This window comes from Parus major, chromosome 1 (genome assembly GCF_001522545.3).
Source record: "Parus major isolate Abel chromosome 1, Parus_major1.1, whole genome shotgun sequence".
NCBI classification, from domain to species: Eukaryota; Metazoa; Chordata; class Aves; order Passeriformes; family Paridae; genus Parus; species Parus major.
In genome coordinates this window covers 10725212-10746518 of record NC_031768.1, presented here as the reverse complement: position 1 = coordinate 10746518, position 21307 = coordinate 10725212, and the positions used below count along the sequence as shown (strand labels likewise).

The following is a 21307-nucleotide window of genomic DNA, read 5'->3' as shown; positions in this document are numbered from 1 at the left end:
GGCACTCACTGCGTTCCATTGACTAGCCAGATGGCAGCACAGAGCACACCCTTGTCTGCCCACACCCGTCTGTCTGCCCACGCTTTCAACAGTCAATATTCAACAATATTTATTATTTAAAAAAAAATAAAATTATGTCTCCATGTAAAAATCCAAGCTCTGAATACAGTACAGCAGCCCTACAACTGATCTCTAATAAGCTGGCAGACAAAACCTGGAAGCTGGCTTTACAAATCCTTACAAGGCACTATTCTTTCTAACTGCCAAATAAAATAACTTATTTCACGTGAGTTTTGCACATTATTTTGCTTTAAAATAATACATCAAATATGGTAGTGTAATTAAGAGAATGGCAAGCACCACAAAGTTAACAATTTCTTAATCAATTGCATGATCTCTGCAATTTAAGGTGACCCCAGGCAGCTGCCTGCACACCATGGCTCACCTGATGCTATCTGCTTTCCTGGACACTACCACCTAATGCAGGGAACTCCTCCCGGTATTATCTTTTCTTTGAGCCACAAGCAGAAGTTCCATGCCTTCTTTTTCTTTTAAAATTTCCACACAGTAATAATTTTATTATACTGAAGGGCAAAACACTTGCTTCAAAAGAGGGGGGAAAATTTCCTAATATGAATTCAAAATTCACCTGCAGAAACCTTTGTGGAGTGTTATCAGCAACCAGAACTCATTTACAAACTTTGGAGTGCCAGGGAGACTGCAGGATTACTGATTCAGAAGAGCTACTTCTTTTCCACTAACAAGTGCAGTACGTGCTAGTTTACAGCAAGAGGAAACACAATATTATAAATCTTATCACACAAACCATTTTCAGGGAAAAGATCACTGATTTTTCTGTATCAGAGCATAAGACCCCACATTGGCTATTTCAGCTCTTTTTTTCTAATGGGGAATAACTATTTATAATCAAAGGGATATTAATGGAACATTCATTTGCAACAATCTACCTGAGGATAACAAGCTGTAGCCAGGATTTACTGCATGTATAGAAAAATATTTTGGTTTGAATTATAGAGAGAAAAGTTAAGTAAGTAGAGCTGCTTCCTGCCACCACAGGGATTGTTTAAGAAAGAAACATTACTCAATGCAGATTTGATGATTCCTGTTTGTTGACCTACCTTTTTTATATGGCTTTGGTGGCACAACAGGACCAGGCTCTATGTTATCATAGAAGTTACATGTGGCTTTCGGATCAAAGTTTCCTGTCAGAAAAGAAAGGAAGAAAGTGTAACCTGATGGTTATTTAAATGCCTATGCCAGCGATATGAACATCCAAACACTTCTTATTTTACACATATTTTTATTATGATATTATATCTTAGCTTTTTCACAAGTTATGTCACATATTTTTAGTTTTCTGTCAATCAGGGTAATTTTTAGCAGGGCAATCCCATACTGGAAAATCAACTCCAGCTCAACATTTTGTATTGCTGTGGAAACATGCAAAATGTATGTCTTCCTACAGGATACTTCATTGACAAAAAAGGACTGTGCATCTCCTGATCTCTTTGATTCTATTTAGGACAAGCTTCTGTTGCAAAAAGGACTTTTAAAAACCCCAGTAAAATTCTGTTTGCTAGCCTCTTGGTTGCAGCCTATAGTCCAGTTCTGTATGACGTGGCCACAGCATTTGTCAGCAAAAAGTTAAAATCTTAAGTAAAGTATCTTCACAAAGGAGTATTTTTTTTTTAATATGCTCCTGACAAAGTTATTTTATGTCACCACTCTTTCTTGCTAATGGAATTTAATTTGGCCAACAGAAGCATTAGCAAGTTAAGTTTATTAGTTTGCAACTGAAAAAACACCCGCCTTTTAGAGCTACGTTGTCATTGCTAATATAAATTGAACTCTAAAAATCCAAATATTCACATTTAAGCACATGCCATATTAGAACCATTGGATCATTTAGGTTGGAAAAGACCTCAAAGATCATTGAGTCAAACCACTACCCCAGCACTGCCACGTCAATCACTAACCCATGTCCCCAGATGCTTCATCTACAGGTTTTTTAAATACCTCAAGGGATGCCAACTCCACCACTTCCCTAGGCAGCCTTGTTCCAATGCTTGACAACTTTTGCCCTGAAGACGCTTTCCCTAATATCCAATCTAAACCTGCTGTGGTGAAACTTAAGGCTGCTTCCTCTGATCTGTTACTTGTTACCTGGGAGAAGAGGCCCTACCTCACCACAGCCTCCTTTCACATTATTGTATAGAGCAATAATGTCCCCCTGACCCTCCTTTTCTCCAGGCTGAACACCCCCAGCTCCCTCAGCTGCTCCTCACCACCCCTGTGCTCCAGACCCTTCCCCAGCTCCGCTGCCCTTCTCTGGACTCGCTCCACACCCTCAGTGCCTTTCTTATAGTGAGAGGCCCAAAACTGGACACAGCATTTGAGGTGTGGCCTCAGCAGTGCCGAGTCCAGGGGGACAATCCCTGCCCTGCTGCTGCTGCCACACCATTGCTGATCCAGCCCAGCTGCCTTTGGCCTTCCTGGCCCCTGGGCACACCTGGCTCGTGTTCAGCTGCTGTTGACCAGCAAACCCAGCTCCTTTTCCTCTGGGCACATTTCCAGCCACTCTTCCCCCAGCCTGTAGCTCTGCCTGGGGTTGTTGTGACCCAAGTGCAGGACCTGGCACTTGTCCTTGTTGAACCTCATAAAACTGACCCCATCCCATTGATCCGACCTGTCCACAGCCTTCCTAACCTCCAGCAGATTAACATTCATGACCATATCCAAATGATGTTTTTAAAAAAGTATCAATTGAATACCTCTAGATTGAAGGAGATCAACTTCTTTCAGTGTACAGTCAACATTTATCTGGAGTTGTCTGTTGAGGCTTCTCAATCTGGTCATTTCCTCAGGCTAGAGAGAAATATCCCAAAATAGTAACTGTGCGAAAATCAGCATCTTACATGAAATAGAAATAACATTGCTCTATCTTTGTTAACAGCTTTATTAAAAATTGAGTGAAAGGCACTGAAAGAAGCTCAGCTGTCTGGCCCGCTACCCCTAACTCATCTGCCTTCAAAAAACATTCTTCTATTAGCATATGAGGAGGAAAACAGAAAAGTTACTTAATATTAAAATTCGTTAGTAAGATGACATAGCTGAGCTCAAGTTTATAAAACCACACGTTACTAAATTCTGTATAAATGGACGACTTGCTACCCGAGTTTGCATCAAGATAATCAACAACAGAATACAAACTGCAGGCCACATTAACTATTTTACTTGATTATAACTGAATGAGGTCAAAAGTTTATTCATTTGCATCAATCCAAGGAGCTCCAAGAAGCCAAACCTTCTAGCCCAGTATATTTAAATCATTCAATGACGAAAGATTGTAATTATTCTTAACAGCATAATCAGTTATTTAAGTGCATATATTTGCATACCATTAAGAAACCCTAAGCTACTGGAATGAAAAGCTTTCTTAATGCTAGCAGCATCAATCACTAACACATTTTATCCCAGGATACATTCCAGTATCACAGTCATAAAACCACAGAATACTTGAGGTCACAAGGAACCTCTGGAGGTCATCTGGTCCAACTCCTCTGCAAAGTGTCCAATCAGACTTTGTGCCACTAATTGCCACACTCCAGTTTGTCCAGTTTTCAATGAACTTAAGTGCTCATCCAGCTATTTCTTCATCACTTTCTCTACGAAGATCTTACAGAAGACAATGTTCAAAGTTTTGCCAAAATCCAAACAGACAATAACCACTGTCTAAGTTACCAGGACAGACTTTGCATCCTAGAAGTTTACCAAATTGGTCAAGCTTGGCTTCCCCTTGGTGAATCTATGTGACTACTGCTGACAACCTCCTTGTCCTTCATGTGACTGGAAATGGCCATCAGCATCAGCTGTTCAATCACTTTCCCAAGGATCAAGGGGAGGCTGACTAGCCCATAGTTCCCTGGGTACTCCCCCTTCTTGAAGACAGAAGTGGTATTTGCTCTCCTCTAGTCTTTGGGAACTTTCCCAAACATCATTAATCAACCAAAGATTATCTGGAGTGGCCTTGCAATGACACCTGCCAGCTCCCTCAGCACTCACAGGTGCATCTTACCCAGGATTATGACCTCGTGTATGCTTGCTTTGCCTAGGCATTTCCTGACCTCATTCTCTTCCACTAAGGGTGTACCTTCCTTGCTTCACACTTTTCCCAGTGTCTCTGGGATCAGGGATTCCTGAAGGACTATGAAGACTGAACCAAGAAGTTCATTCAGTATCTCAAGCCTTTTCTATGTCCTATATAACCATGCCCCCCAACTTGCTGAGCCCACATTTTCACAAGTCTTCCTGCTGTCACCTGGGTAGTAACAGAAGCCTTTATTTTGGTCTTTCAAGTCCTGTGCCAGATTCACCTCCAGTTGGTCTCTGGCTTTCCTAACCTCATCCTAGCACTCAGTGGCTCTGTACTTCTCCCAGGTACATCCTTGCCAAATGCTGTCCTGAAACAGGTGAGACACAGAATAGCCACAGTAGCTAAGGAGCCAACAACCCTTCTGTGCCTTCCAGCCTACACCTATGTGCATTGTTTGTGTCAACACAGCCAGTAAGTCTGAGATGAATTGCTTAACTGCACACAGTGGAAGCTATTTTTCAGCCAGATGAAATTCCTTATCAGAGCTACACACATGTTTGGGCTAGAGTCACTTGCAGGTGGAAGTCACATAGATAAGAAGAATGAACAAGGAAAATAGGAGAGTTCCAATTATTTCAGGCAACACTGCCACTGAAAAGTTATTTGGCATGTCCTGCACATACCAAATGAGAAATACTGCCTATGAGAAGCAACTACTCAAACAATAAAACAGCTTTATAAAAACAAACCTTCCTGCATGAACACCAAGCTCTGTATGGCTAAGGCCATACAATAGACTTGGACATATTTTTATTGGTTGTTAGGAAACCAAATATATTCAGTTGAGCTTGTAGTCCACAAAAGCACATGCATACAACTTTCAGAAATTTTGTTGGGAACACTAAGAAAACTGTACACATATCTATTTCATAAACGACAAGAATTAGCTTATGACAAGTCAAGTACTTAAAGTGTCTCCAAAGACTGAAGATTTTATACTCAGAAGTATTATTTTGAACAGTCCTTTAGTTTCATCAAAATATAAAAAATAAATGTGTATGTTGAATTAAAATACTAACAAATTGCTTACTGTTGGAATTGCAGTTGTACAGCTGACTCTTCGAAGCCGCCTCTGCATCAGATCATGCTCCATACCATTGACTTCAGTCTTCAAGCGTTCAAGCTCTTCTTTCTCAAGCTTCAGTTCCTTTGCTAATCTCTCCATCCTTGCTCGTTGATGTAACAGCAAGGCTAATGTTTTACACAGAAGAAATAGTTACTAGCACATAAAAACCTGGAACACTGAATTCTTAACTTATGCGTAAGATTCATGAGTGACCTTTCTGGAAAAAAAAAGGTGATCGTAGACATGCAGCCAAATATCAGTGTGAAGATGCTTTCATGCCAAATGGACTACAATTTAGAACAGAGTTCTTCCAGAATAAAAACACATTTTATACAGTAACTTGAAGTTGTTATTACCATTTTGGTCAAAGCTTCTTTTTTTGCATTTGGTCTTTCTCGTCTCAAAAATACAAAGGCACCTGTACAAGGAGACAGCTTCTCAGGATGAAACAGCAACCTAGTTATACTAATACTCTACTGACAAAAAAAAACCAACCAAACAAACCCAGAGGTAAGATCAGAAGGTAACACACACTTCATACCTGCTGCTCAACAGCAGCTGACACACCAGCCTTTTGCTGAGACATTTGCCAAATATCAGTCCCAAACTGTTTTTTTTCACTGCTATTACAAATGGTGGTATAACTTTTAAGTAGTCTTAGCTTTTCAGGGAATACTGTAATCCTTAATACTGTAAGTTCCCCAGGTTTCAGAGGTAAAACTATAGAGATTCAACAAAATTAACTAGAGAATCCAGAAAAATCAAAAGCTGAGTCAGCTCAGGTGCTTAAAACTCTTAATTTTATGACAGATCTATTTCTCCAACCTCTCTCTGCTGTTAAGTCACTCCCTTAGTTTCATCATGATACTGAAATTTATGACTCTGTCACAAGCTCATGTTGGACTCTCAGAGAACCAAAGAAAAGAATTTTGACTGCTAGAAGATAATATTCCGTTTCCTAAAGAACATTTCTCAGTATTTCATCATGATGCAAAGCTGGCCAAGTCAGTGTGATGCTTAATCCTTTCTCATCGGGCTGGTTTTACCTGATTGGAGTCTGCTAGGACAAAGAAAAATAAGACATTTGATGTGGGCATTCAGACAAACATGCTGCTCATATAACAATGTTCCAGCAAACTGTTCAAAGTAAGGACACTGTAGAACTGCAAAATGGCTACTTCATGAAAAGCCCCAGCCAGAATGTGCCCTTTTCTTCACCCCATCCAATGAAGGCAAAGCACATAATACCTAAGAATATTAACATAGGAGCTAAAAAGAATTAGAAAAGTAAGTAACAACATGATAACTTACTGCAAAAGCAGACAAACACCCCGACCTGTTAGAAGTAGATACCAGTATTCCACACAAAAATGTAGCACTGTAATTTGTATTTTATATGGATTCACCAATTCATGGTGAAAGAATAAACACCAAAAATCCCAGCCAAGAATAACATCAGGTGTTTTTACACTATGTGCACCAGAATTATTGAACAGAACTGTTCTCCACTTTTTCAAATAGCATAAGTCACGCAAGCAGAATTAAGAAAAAAGTATAGACCCCAGACTGAATGATTTTCCACTGTTGTTACCAAACCCTATCTCCGTGTGATTCCTTCAACTTAATGTTGTGTGACTACATCTCAGAGCTTCACATTATACTCTGGTACAACTCATCAAATATGACTCATATTACAAAGAAGCAGTCGAAGTACAGACACCAGAATGAATTTCTCGTGACACTTTTTGCAATGTCTCGCATTCCAGCAAAAAATAAATAAACTTGTTCCCTAAATTAAGCTGTTAAATATACTCTTTTCTAGGACTCTTTTGTGGTAGTAAAGAATAAAATGTTTACTTTTCTACAATTTATTTCCATCAAGAGTTCAGAGTGCAGCAATAAAAGAAAAAGCTCCAGTAGGTATTGCCACAAATGCAAACACCCAAAAAGCATATACTAATTAGTTTTATTTGGTGTGCTTTTCAGAGACACAAATCTAGTGGAAGGCACGAAGACAAAACCAGGTTTTACATTTCAGGATGTGTTTTTCACAGCTATGTGAAGCTACTTGTGTTTTTCTCACATAAATGACAACCTTTACTGAAGCTGTAATAGTAACACCACCAACAAAGCACAAGGCCTCAGGTACTGACATACTGGCAGTCACTTTTACTACAGAATTGGGTCTACAGAATTTCTAATTGGGTCTACGAGGTAAAAAACAGCTTCGTTTGATGAGTTAGAACAGCTCAAAAGGCAGTAAGTGAAACAAGAAATTAAGAAGCACTCTAAGCTCTCACTTCAGCTCTCTGAAGTAATAAAAATGGCTTGAAGGAACAACAGAGGAATAGACTCTTCTTTCCAAACACAGATCCAGAAAATACCTGTTGCAGGTTATAATTCTGTCATCACCCAAATGACTGGTTTGAATGCATGCAGATTGATTCACTTGCTCAATTTTAAATGTTTCAAATCTATACAGCGATGACTCCAAGAAAATAACTTTTTAGCTTAGGGCTTAAGTTCACATTTTTCTTCTTTACTGAACTACTAAATTCTTCATTTATTTATGACATTAAAACCACATTTCATCCCTATGCAGCAGAACACACATCCTAAAATTTATCTGCCAATCTCTTCTTCCTCTTTGAAAACTCTAAGAGGAAGAAGTGAACTTTTAAATTCTTCAAAATAATTATTTTATTACCTTTAAAAAAATATTTTAATGCTTTAACTTTTAGCTGCATTCTTATCTCTCTTCTCTTTCACTTAATATTCTTCAATCTAAACCAAATGCAGAAAAGCCAGAGCTTCGGGTGCTCTAAAAAACTTGAATATGGAACAAATACAAAACATTAAAAAATCCACATGTAAATTTATGACCCAGCTCTTCAATGCAAAATTGACAAAACTGACACAGTATATGAATAAACTATTTATCTTCGTTAACTGCAGTGTTTTAAAAAAGTCCCCTAACATCAAAAGCACAGCAAAGTTAAGACCCTTAGAAATTTTTTATGTATTAGACAGAAATTTAGTAATATTAAAAAAAAAATTCAGATGAAAACATCTGATCTTTGACAGTTTCTATTTTCCTCTGTAGGGGTTCAACAATTCTCACTAAGTAGCAAAATCAAGCTGAAAATGCATTTTACAACACTACAATTTGCAGGGTGAAACATTTACCTTGAGTGTAAGCATAGTCGTCTGATCCAGAACTAGAACTCCTCTGATACTTATGGCTTCCTTTTTCTCCTCCAGATCCTGGGATTACAGAAATAGGCTGAATAGGTTCTGGTGCTGCAGAACGCTCTTCTTGGTCCACTAAATTTAAAAGATTCTCAGTCGGTGCTCGACCTACTGTGATTTTAAAAATGGTTGGGTTTGGCTGAGATACCATTACCCGAGGAGATTGTGTTGGTGCACCTGCAGGTCCAGTTGGTTGAGTGTAGGTAATAAACACTGGATTAACACTAAACGGAGGTTTGGGTTGTCCCGACATACCTCTGGATGGAGAGCCTGAAGGAGGAGTAGTGGCTGCATACAGCGGGTGCTGGTTTCGTTGAGATGGTTGATTACTTATTGGTGAAGGGCTTCTGTTCATTGCAGTCCCAGGTCTTTGTGGTGGCTCAACTGTAATTTCTATTTTATTCATGGAACCTTTGGATAAACTAGGTCCAGCAAAAGGAGGAAGGTACGATACAGAGTGACCACCTTGCTTTTGAAAAGTCTGGGATGCTTGCTGATACGGATGGGGTGGGACAGTGGAAGGACTAGGAGGCATGAAAACATGTGAACTCTGGTGACTCAGCTGAGGAGGCTGAACTTGGTGTTGAGGAGAGCCAAAGGGAGAGGGACACTGGGATGCCGGCGGTGATCGAAAAGCCGACTGAGGGATCTGGGGTTGTTTCGGAGAATACTGAGAAGGTTGGTAGTTCTGTTGATGTGGATATACAGGTAGAGGACGAGGAGTATAATGTGGAACTGGGCCCTGTGGCGATGAATGCCACTGTGTATTCTGAGGAGTCTGTCGTCCTGAAGAACTTTGAGATGTTTGTCTAATATAAATAGAGCCAGGAGTCCCATAAAGATTGCTTGGAATCTGTGGAAGAATTTGTAGAGCTCTGGGTACACTCTGTCCAGAGGGGAGGTTTTGTGATACTGTAACAGTAATGGGATTTGTACTGTACCGAGGTATGTGCATATACGTGGGAGGGCCTTGCATAGCAGACGTGTTCATTCCTGGTTGTATGGAAGATGGCTGTGGAGGTGGCTGTGGAGGAGGAGTAGCTGCATTTCTATTCTGGTCATTCATGAAAAATGGATTGTAACTAGGAGAAGCTGCCACAACGGCAGGAGCAGAGTGTGGTTCTTGAACTAAGCAAATCAGCTGTTTACCTGCCGTGCGCTGCGGGTCAATGTGTCCATCGCTTGAGCTGTGTACCAGTGTACGACCACCATTAAGTTGAGCTCCATCCCCCGCGTGATAGCTGGTATGAGGATGAATACCCAGATTAATGTGCAAAAGGCTATTTCTATTCATTCTGGTGTCATCAGGGCTGTGGTACTCCATATACAAATACTTGCTGCTCTCCTGCGCAAGGGCTCGACAACAGGCATCGAGGTTGTTGTTGTTCTAGGAGCAAGAACAGACACCTATTACTGCCAGAGAGCACAGGAAAGAGCCACCACTCTGGGTTCAACAGTCAGCCTCAACCACCAGGCCTAGCATGGACACAACTAGGGGTAACTTTTCATATGCAAGTATTGTGAAATAAAGATAATACTTGCTACATGGTATGCAAGTAATACACAGTTTACACTGCATCTGGCAAAATGCCTTGGTAACACTTGTTACACAATGACATTAAAAAAAAAAAAAAGTCCAGTTTTAGGAAAGCAATGGTTACAACTCTCTGTATGTTCTTCAAGGACCAAGTCTTTACAATTAACTACTTCTAGTAACAACACAAATCAAATTAAACTAGATCAAAATTGAAAACTCTGGAAAACCAAAAAAAAAAAAATGCAAATAACATTTCAATGTTTATCTGAGTGTTTACTGTTTTCATTTTCAGTTTACTGTTTACCCAGTTCTTGTCACCCAGAAGTTTAAAAACCAAACATTTTAAACCAGCTTTTATTGGTAGAACAGTATTTAATACCTTAACAATGAGGTCAAAGTATTGCTTGAAGTACTGGGGATTCCATACAGAACATTACAATTCCAAGCAAATTTAAACTGCCTTTAAGAATTTCAAGCTTAAGGCAAAGAAAGTTTACTCATACATCAGTGAGAAACCAAATAATCCCTTTAAATGTTAGATTTGTTCTGTGGTGCTGGCAGTTGAAACTATACAGACAAATTATGAATCAAATGAGAAATATAATGGGAAATTCCTTTTCCCTTCTTGCCCTCTCCACTTATTTTAGCTTAATGTAGTCTGTTAAAAGAACAACACAAATGATAACTTTTCCAAACAAATAAAATCACTAGAAAGCATTCCAGATGGTAGACTTCTTTTTCTCCCCACTTTACCATGTAACAGCCTCCATCAGCTGAGGTTCAGATTTTAACTTAAATAGTAGCTAAAGAAAACAAATTTCACTTTAAGTTCAACTAAATCTGACCCTTAGCACCCTAACTTTGTTAAACATGACCCAAGACTGGTACCTTCTGTGACAGAGAGCACCTCCTTCCACAGCAAGTGTGTACGTATTTATATATGCACATACACCCCTGCCTTCCTCAGTATGTTAAAATTACCATTCTAAGGAATATACATTAGTAATGGCTGCACTTCTATTTTAAACACTATCACTATATAAATTTGTATGCATATATTACATATATATTGCCTTGCAATACTATTTTCAACAGCCACTGGTTGAAAAGTCACGTTACATTTCTTTTCTCATGGACTAATACCTCGCCAGTCTTAATACCAGAGTGAAGATGATTTTCCCAAAATTTCATATGATTTCCTTATCAGATGAAGCCACATACACTGTATCTTCTCATATGAAGAGTTACTACTAAACATGCCAGAAGAGTTCAGCACTTAAATAGGAACAGCTCTAATTCTATGCATACTTCTCCCTGACAACCTCCCTTCATCCTGGGCTTTCCTTCTAGACATGAGTGGTCAGTGGGAATATCCAGACATATCACTAAAAATTTAAGACCAGAATATGTGGAAACCAGACCTCGTAATAACAACCAGCAGCACAATGCCAAGAAAGCAGTCCCAGAAAACTAAACCACTGCCATCAGCCACTTGCCATCTAAAGCGAACTTGACAAAAAGAACCTTCAGCTTCCTTACGTCACTTGATCAGGGTGCAGGTAAAGAGAATGTATGTAGGACAAGCTCCGATTACTTAAATCTAGAGCATTTATTGCAAATGGTTATTGGAAACCAGCTCATATACCTTTAAATATAAAGTGAGTCTGGAAACAAAATCTATACTTAAAAACATAGTATTTGCCATGCAGAGCTATCCAGAATGCCGTATTATAGATACAGAACACCATTTGCTTCTGTAGCGTTAGGGGTTCTTTAATTTTATCAGTTTAAAAAGTCTATGACAAACACAGTTCATCAAAAGGATCATGTACTTAACAGTACAGAAGATATGACTGTCAGGATAAGTAAAGCTTTAAACTGAAGGACTTCCCCTGCTTTACATTTGTTTGAAAGCAGTTTCTATTTGTATAGTTTAGAAGATAAAATGCAAAAATTACAACCCTTGTTCTAAGTAAGCCTACTCATCTGCCAGGGACAGGCAGGATGCAAGTACAGTTTTCCAACCTCAGCCATGGTTACACAAGGCCAAACCAGATCTTGCATGTTTCTATTCCGTTCCCGAATCTTCCCATTAATTGAAGGTATTCCCAGCTGACCATTACTTATTACATGCGGTAACTTATTATCACTTCCAATTTCTGATTTTAGATGAAGGCGGAAGAATGAAATGGAAGGGAAAAGGAGTGCAGGGAGAAGAACCACCTAGCTGACCTAGAAAGAGAGAAGTACAACTCTGGAGAGCCATAGGAAAAAACCTCCAGAGAGCCATGAAGAGGGAAAACTCTAAGATTGCTAGCTAAATCCAGCTCCTTTCCTTGGAAAGATGAGTGACTGTTCACTAAAACCTCCTCCTTAGGTGTATGTTATTTATGGAGCCATCATCAATTAACATCCCCTGAGCCACTTTCTTTAATACCCATATGCATACAGTCACAGGTCACACGGACAGCAAAAAAACAGTGCAAAATAACCTCCACAAACCTAAGTGAGGAACGACAAAGTTTTTTGTACCTAAAAGACAAGACAGAAATGTAAGTAGTGGAGTCTTCCAACCTTTTAAAATAAAATCACGAGAACGAAAATCTACGTTCCACATGTACTACTAAAAAGGGTTTTCATACTAAACTGATAGTTCGTGCCAAAATAAAATACACAGACTCCTCACCATACCTGAAGCATGCACTGAGATACCACCCCTTCAGGTATCTCAGGGAAACGCTGCCGGAGATCATGGAGTACCTGCACATCAAGCTGTTGGCTGCCCTGCGCCATGCCAGATGGATGATGTTCCAGATTACCAGAAAACGGAAGTCAACAGGCCTTCCAATGATTGTGGTCTTCTGAGGCTTCTGGCATTTTCTGTAAGAAAGAAAACACAGTATTTTAAGCCATCACCACTTTTTGTCTTTTCCAAACTGCTTGTGTAGAAAAACTACTGTAATGCATTTTAACTACCAAGAGAGACAACAGCCTAAGTGTAAGGGTGGGAATAATCATGTCTCAAATAATAATATTAAAATACTTAACATACCACAGGTATGTCTATATGGCATTGCACTGGAATGTGCTAGTTCAGGTCTTTATTTAGTCCCACTGTGGCACTATGTGTAACTTTAATTAGTGTGACCTGCTTAATATAGAACTGTTATGTATTTACTCCCAGTGAAATTCTGAACAGTCTGCAGAAAAGTCTGAAGTTAACACCAAGTACAGATGTCTTATTTACAACATGCTAGAAATAATAGACTGGAAACTAAGTAGCATAATCATCCAAAAAATACTCCTCTATTAATTAGGTTCAAACTCCTTTTTGTCTTTACATCACTACAAATCCGAGAAGTCAGATGCAAATTTTGTGAAACTGAACAAGAATTAAACAGAATTTAAAGAGCCCTTTCCAGGTATGCAAGATTTTTGTAAAGTACCTGTTAAATTCATACTAACATGATGACTGACAAACTCCAAACCAAACAAAACCCCCTAAAGCTCTTTGCATTTAAAAATTCTTGTATTCAACAACAAAAAAATTCTATCTGAACTTCAATACCCAAGAACTACTGGAAGGCAAATGCAGTCTGAGTCAACAAAGACTTTTTGTGCTTGTGGCTCATGATCACAGCAGTAACCAAAAGGCAGCTGATGTCTAAGCAAAGATTCACAAAAACTTTGCATGAGGTGGTGCACGACACAGCCCTGGTTACACATCTATCACTACTAAACTTCAAAAGTCTTTCCAACAATACTGCTGAGTAGAATTCTTAACTGCAGAGAATGCACTGCTGTGTTCAAAAACAAAACAAAAATCAAATACCAGCAGAGCTGGTGTTTAATAATATATTAGCTACCCAAAGTCCCAAGCTTAAATCACACTTATCTTGACCTCAGTGCAAGTGCAGGTGGCACATGGCACAAGTATTCCAGTCAGCTTTTCATTTGTTAGTTCAACTTCCAGCAGCACTACAGACCAGCACACACACATACCTCTAGGCACTAAAATTCCAACAGCTCCCTCTGAAAGTTTCTTCATTTTTATAGGGAAGAAAATAGAATATAAATCATCAAAGAAAAGTGTCAGGTTTAGGGTGGAAAAAAAACAACCCTTGGTTGAAGCTTTAGGGGTAAAAAAAGCAGGGGTTGAGTCCAATCCACAATCTGTGGCTCTGCATGTGGACAGTTCTCAGCTGCCAACAGCATTCACTGAACACCACACGTGTTCTCAGAAAGGGTCACTCTCTGTCCCATCTCATGTATTCCAGTATGACACCTGCCACATCACACACATTCTCAAATAAATGAGACAAGTCTAAAGAACAATGAGATATGTGAATTATCTTGATGTGACTTAAGAAATACCACAAACTTATATTGTACAATTCATTTCTGTCCATTGCAGTAATGCTTTTTTTAAAAGGAAAGGGAGCTTCCATCAGAAAAATCCTATCTACACTCCCAACAGGGGATCTTTCATAAAACTAATCTTTTTTTAAATGACGAACAAACATCATACTCTGAAAGACAGAGCATCACAAGAATACTCAAAGAAAACCTGACAGCAATCAAGCACTGTGTCTTTCTAGACAACTCTCCTTATCCCAGGAGGCAAAGGATGAAATGCAGTAATGAAAAAGTATCCTACCAGAATAAATTGCAGTTAAAACCTCTGTGGAATAACAAATGATGGCATCTGAAACAGAAGTTAATAATCATAAGAATTTCACTTGCATGGGCAAGAGCCTTTGCATCACTTCTCTCTTCAAACAGAAGTTTAAATGTAACATGGGTGACTGTGTAAATGCAACATGTGGACTGTAGATTCATCATCAATACATTTAGTGTTTTCTACTACAGTCTTAAAATAATAGAAGTTAATTTTTTATTTTCTACTATTTCCCACATGTGTGTGGTGAGTAAAGGTATTACACAAAGTAACTGGCCAACTATGAATTTTATCAGACTTCTAAACACAATGGGTAACAAAGTTCCATTTTTGAGAAGTTGAAGCTTCCAGTCTTTACAGTTACACAGATAGCCTTAAAAAGTCTACAAGAAACTCAAAATAACTGTTGGAAAGCATGAACAAACACACAATCATTCTGAAGTCCTTGGGTGACATAGCTAAGCTACTGTGAAAATTTTCTGGGTTTTTTCCCCCCAGCCAAAACCACAAAATTTATTCTTGTCATTATGTACAAGCCTAGCCTTTTGTCCTACCTATTGTCCAGCATTTTGTTCAGCTTATTCTACTTGACCTGAGTACAACTGACTGCACATTTTCCACTCTAAGCAGGCACAAACTGGCTGGAATACAATACCCACTTCCCATGTTGCTCCACAGCACACGGCAGGCAGAGAAGCAAGTTATTCAGAGAGCCAAGGGCTTACAGCAAAGGCTACACAGCTGAGATGCTTAGACAAGAACTCCTGCTGAGCCACAACACACTAGGAAAGCAATCCTTCAAAGACTTTCTTCAGCAGCATTCACAGGCTAAGGGACGTAGTGAGGTGCCTTGCATGACCAGCCTTGTAATTACTGAAAGTTCAATGGATCAAGCACCAACATTACAAAATGAAAACAAGATGCATCATCTGTAGCTGACAGGAAGGAGTTGAGGGTCCCTGAACCCTAGATGAAAAGTATCTCATGAAGATGGAATAAATTAACAGCACTAAATACATGGCAGTTCTAATGGCAAAACCATAGCATATTGTCACAGAATTGGTCCTGCTGTGTTAAGACACAGAGCCAACCTCAGGAGCCACTCAGTGAATCTCAGGGATTATGCAAATCATGCCTCAAGGCCTAAAGAAATACAATAATTTGTTTTTTCACACCTGTTACATGCCCAAATGATATGTACATGAAAGCAGTATCTTTACATTTAACCTTTTCCTTAAGCCATTTGCATATATTACAAGTTAAGAAAACAACCAACAGTTCCATCAGTCAACTGATGCCTCTTTTCTGAAAGAATAAATAAAAAAGCAGAACTATTACCGTCTTGATCCTCCCCAAGATCTATTCAAATATGTAGAGAAGGAAATCTATTCTGCTACCATCATTTTTGAAGCACTAAATCAATTAAAATGAAAACACCTAAATCACCAGGAATAAGATTCAGTTGAAACTAAATTCTGTCAATAAATACTATCTGAAAATGTAGAAATTATGTAATGATGTGCACTTATACAATCACTATGTATGGCACAATGAAGTAATTCCTGAGTGAATCTCCAAAAAACAGGCTAGCTGGAAGACAGTTTCTTAGGCTTTAATAATTTAAATTTAATTATTAAGAGTTTTATAACAACAGTTGGGCATTGAAATGAAAGGAAAAAAATCAAGAGGCAGAACATAATAAAATATCAGCTTACGGAATCATAAATACTCTGGAGTCAGAAGCGACCCATAAGGAATATCAAAGTCCAGTTCCTTGCTCTGCACAGGACAGCTGCAAGAATCATATAATCATAACCCTGTGCCTGAGAGGGTTGTCCAAACACTTCTTGAATTCTGTCAGGCTTGGTGCTGTGACCACTTCCCTGAGGAGCTTGCTTCAGAGTACCCAGCCACTCTCAGGGTGAAGAACCCTTTCCTGATATCAAATCCAAACCTGCCCTGACACAACCTCAGGCCATTCCCTTGGGTCCTGTCACTGTCACCACAGAGCAGAGATCAGTGCCTGCCCCTCCTGTTCCCCACATGATGAAGATGTAACTGCAGTGAGGTCTCCCCTCAGTCTCCTCCAGGCTGAACAGACCCAGTGCCCTCAGCTGGTTCTCCAGATCCTTCACCACCCTCACTGCCTCCTTGGCACTTACAACTCACATAAAACCGAACAGCTTTCTTCCCACCCTCAGTCAACTCAATTGTACTAACTCAACCTGTTAAAACAATTTAAAAACCAAACCAACCACTTTTTACTATAACAAGGTTTCTCTGCACAATGCATACCCACTGAACATCACAGCATTGCATAAAGGAAGATGAAAAGGTAAAAAGGGGAAAGGGATACAGGACCAGGAACATCACACCATCTCCCTCTTTTCAGCACATGTCAGTCATCTGATCTGTTAAAGCCATAAGAAGAAGACACTTTCACCTGAAGCAGATTTGTAACAAACCCAAAAGCTATTCTTGTATAAACAGCACTAAATCAGGATGGGGATTTTACCAAGTGCTGTCAATACTGGAGTTAAGACAGAGACCATGCTGTGGCACTGCAAGAAAGCTGCCTGTCAGCTGAGCCCTGAAGCTACCACCAGATACCAGATCAGAACTGCAACCACACTTCAAACTCCCTATTGCCCAAGCTCAACCCAAGCAATAAATACTAACACTATCCTCTACAAAAACTGTTTCTGAAAACTACGACAGACCAACTGATTACAGGCAGCAGCTCTTTGTCACTGGAATGATTACACCCCTTGCATCTCTGCTGATGCACTGGCTAAATGTTTGCAAAGGCCAGGATATTGTCCATATACTGCTTGTCAACAGTAACACAGGAGAAGACAAAAGACTAATTAGCTCAGACAATGTATTTAAAAAGCACTTTATTAGATTGAGTATTAGTATCTTTAGGGTTTTAGCTACTACTGTCGTTTTAACAAATAAGTATTATTTCAGCCATTATTGCATCATCACATCCCAATTCCACTTCTGTATTTCAGTACTGAAGTAGATGTTAAGGTATACAATTATTGTGGTACTTCCTACCGTGACTGCAAACACACAGCACAAAAGCTGCTGAAGAGCAATATTTTTGTAAATCAGTTTGTATAGAACCATTACATCTGAAGATAAAAATAAATAACTCAGTAAACTGAGTTGCTTCACACAAAGGATTAAGTATTCAAAAATGTTTTTTTTTAACATCCCATCCCACACATACCTACTATTTAATAGGCATCAATTATAGCCTTGTAAACATGCCCAGTATATGACCTAGCTGCAGATGCAATCATGTAATCCCACCTCTAATCCTTGAGCAGCCACTGTTGCCTTAAATTCAAAGGTGCCTGCCTGCAGGAGAAAATTACAGTGCCTGTGATTGTTAAAGATCCTCACAATCTATTAATTCCAATACTGGAAAGAAAGACAACAGATTTGTACACCAAGCTTGCATTTATTTAGCCATTCAAATAAGCAAAACAAATGAACTCATCCCACAAGTATCAATTGCATCAATCCAGCTAAAACGTTGGATTGCTCTTGCAGCAAAGGCAGGCAAATGATTTTACGGTAATGTGACACCTTCACAAAGACTTGCTAGCTGGAAGACCTCAAAATCTCAGAAATATAAGAAACTAAAGCATTGTAATAGTGCCAAGAGCAATTTTTCCTCACAACCATCTTCAGTCACATATTCACTGTATAAACAACATATATGAGAAAACCCAAGGATTATTTTCCTGCAAGTGTTGAGCTAAAATAATTTTTAGAATTATATATATATAAATAGGCACAACTTTCCCACCTCAAAAATCAGAATGCCTATTTGTTAAGAAAAGTTTTCTTTATTTAGAGGGTGATACATCCCCCCACAGCTTTGGGACTGAACTGCTTTGCACAGTAGAAAAGACACAACAGAACTTAAAGACATTTTGTCAGTTCATAGACTTTTAACCTTCAACAAAGCAAAATAAAAGCAGTCAGTGTTTAAAGCTAAACTCAGCATGCTGCTGCCACTGCTCTGAATGACTGGCTAGACCAGTAAAACCACAGCTTCATGGTTTGGCAAGCCATCTTCTGATGAACAGTCATTTGCTTGTGTAAAGGACTGACAAATTCATAAACCCCCTGGATGGTAGGAAGGCAATGTGAAGAACAAAAAAGAGGTATACAGCAGAATGAAACTAAAAATAAAGCTGACAAGCTATCATTGTTGACCAATTGACCTCTGATGGTAAAGTTATACAAGCTCTCCAGACAATTCCATATCCCTGTCTATTTAGCCATACAACAGTTACCATCATCTGATGGCCTAGAACAGCTCAGAGTACAGAAATGGAATGTAAATCATTAAAGTCAGCATGATTAGAATACTGTTATCTCAGATGGATGAAAAAGGAGTATAGAGTGACAAAATCATTCCTTCACTTGCTCATGTTTTTTTTCCCCAGTAGCTTAAATTTAAGCAGTGATCAGTTATATCCATGTTTGAAACTTTTTCCACAGACTCTATAAATGACTAATGTTGCAATACAGTGTGGTGTGTCTCTATCACACAAAAGCAATATATAACTTTGAGGTAACAAAAACCTGGAGAGAGGAAACCCGTTTTTGGCAGAACAGTGACGCTGCCTAGAAACACGACTCAAGCATTAAAAGTTTCATCTGTAACCTGTGCATAAGTATGTTACACAAGTTGTTACAAAAATTAAAAAAATCATTATCAATCATTATTCCCTCTTAGGCACGTGTTTCGTGTGCTTTAGTATTTGCTTTGCTTTTCTCCCTTTAATTACACTCTGCCATCAACATCAAAATGAACTAGTGATTAGTGTTATTCATTTACTGTTTTCTCTCTTCCATCTACGTAACAGAATCTTTAAGGTTAGAAAAGACTTCCAAGATCATCAAGTGTAACCTCTGACTGAATACCACCAAGCCCACTGAACCACATCACCAAGCACTACCTCTACTCATTTTCTGAACACTTCCAGGGATGGTGACTCCACTGTTCCCTGGGTAGCCTGCTCCCAAGATTAACCACTCTTCCAGCAATTTTTCCTGATACCCAACCTGAACCTGCCCTGGCACAACTTGAGGACAATTCCCTTTGTTTTACCTCTATTTATCTGAGAGAACAGACAAACCCCCACCTGGCTACAACCTCCTTAAAGGCAGGTGAAGCAAGCAATAAATAAGGTCACCCCTGACGCCTCCTTCTCTCCAGGCTAAACCTGGTTCCCACAGCTGTTCCTTAGAAGAACTGTGTTCCAGACCCTTCACAATCTAAACTGCCCTTCTCTGGACATGCTCCAACAAGTCAGTGTCCTTGCAATGAGGGATCCAAATCCTGTCTTTTCAACTAAACACTTATAGAGAGACATTATTTATTCCATTGCTTTGGAAGCAAAAGGGGTGAAACTCATCCCTACCCCATATAAAAGTAAAATCTCCACGAAGTAGAATTTACTTTTAATACCTACAATACACTGGGAAATAGTAAAAACTGAATGATAATGAGAAGAACACTTAACTGGAACACTGATACTCCTTTTAGCAAGTAGCTAAGAGGTTCTTGGCCAGTAATTCCTCTACGTAAGTCACAGCGCAGTCTGGCTAGGATGAGACCTTCAAGAGCCACCCCAGTTCCAAAGCCTTGCTGAGAGGGCACTAGACCAGGCTGCTCAAAGCCCTGTCCAGCATGACCCAGAACACTGCTAATGATAGGGCATCACTTGTCTGAGCAGACTGCTCCAGTGTCTCACCACCCTCATCAGAAATTTCTCCCTTGTGTCAATCTAAGCCTACTGTCTTCCCATCTAAAATAACTGTCCCTCATGCTGTCATGACAGACCTCAGTAAGAAGTCTCCCCTAATATTTCTTCTAAGTCTCCTGTACACTGAGAGGCCGCATCACATAGTGGGAAGCACTCTGAAGGAACTGATGGTTCTCTCACTCCAGTGAGCAAGTAGAAGCAGCTCTCACTACAGAGCCAAGTTACAAAAGAGAAAGTTTCCAAGGCAGAGGGATAGCTCAGGAATGATGCTACTAAGCCACAAATACCAGCTTCCAGAAGGGCTCTGCTGAACATGAGGTACAACTACAAGTTACAAACACAAGTGAGTTTGTACAGCTCATAGATAATCCTGAGGTTACCACAATTACCACAATTGTACTCAAAGCTATGAGAACTGCCCTTCTTATGAGGACATATGATCTATGATTTTTGACCAAACATTTGTGAAATGAGGCTGTAGCTGGGAAAAATCCTACAGGGAATAGTACACTGTCAGATTTCCCAATTCATCAGTTTCTGTGCTGGCCCTGATAAAAGCAATTTTACGGCAATGCAAAAAGTTTTTGGTAGTGATATCCTATTATGTGAATCAAAATGAGCCAGAAAGGATACAAGAAAATGCAAAACTGAGTATATACTGTAAAGAACTGGAGAAGATCTACTGTAAATGCATGGATCATAAACTTCAGCTCTTTCTTAATTTTTAAGTACAGTCTGCTATCCATATTTCCAAGTTTAGCAACTACTAGAGGCTGAGGTTTATAGAAGAGAGAAACTGAGATAAAGTGCA

General features: G+C 39.3%; 1 protein-coding gene across 8 annotated transcripts in view; it reads right to left on the bottom strand.

The window, feature by feature from the left end:
- TAB3 (TGF-beta activated kinase 1 (MAP3K7) binding protein 3) overlaps nucleotides 1–21307 on the bottom strand; it is a 44325-nt gene that overhangs the window by 5641 nt on the left and 17377 nt on the right. For 2 of the 8 annotated variants that reach the window (XM_015639845.2, XM_015639854.1), the window contains exons 2-6: nucleotides 12718–12906; nucleotides 8427–9876; nucleotides 5205–5365; nucleotides 2793–2886; nucleotides 1140–1223 (exon numbers count right to left, since the gene is read on the bottom strand). In XM_015639845.2, the coding sequence (XP_015495331.1) occupies nucleotides 1140–1223; nucleotides 2793–2886; nucleotides 5205–5365; nucleotides 8427–9876; nucleotides 12718–12819 (1891 nt within the window). In that variant the 5' untranslated portion in view covers nucleotides 12820–12906. Of the gene's footprint in view, nucleotides 1–1139; nucleotides 1224–2792; nucleotides 2887–5193; nucleotides 5366–8426; nucleotides 9877–12717; nucleotides 12907–21307 lie in introns of all 8 variants that reach the window. The other 6 variants (XM_015639863.2, XM_015639871.2, XM_015639879.2 and 3 more) reach the window with 6 other exon arrangements.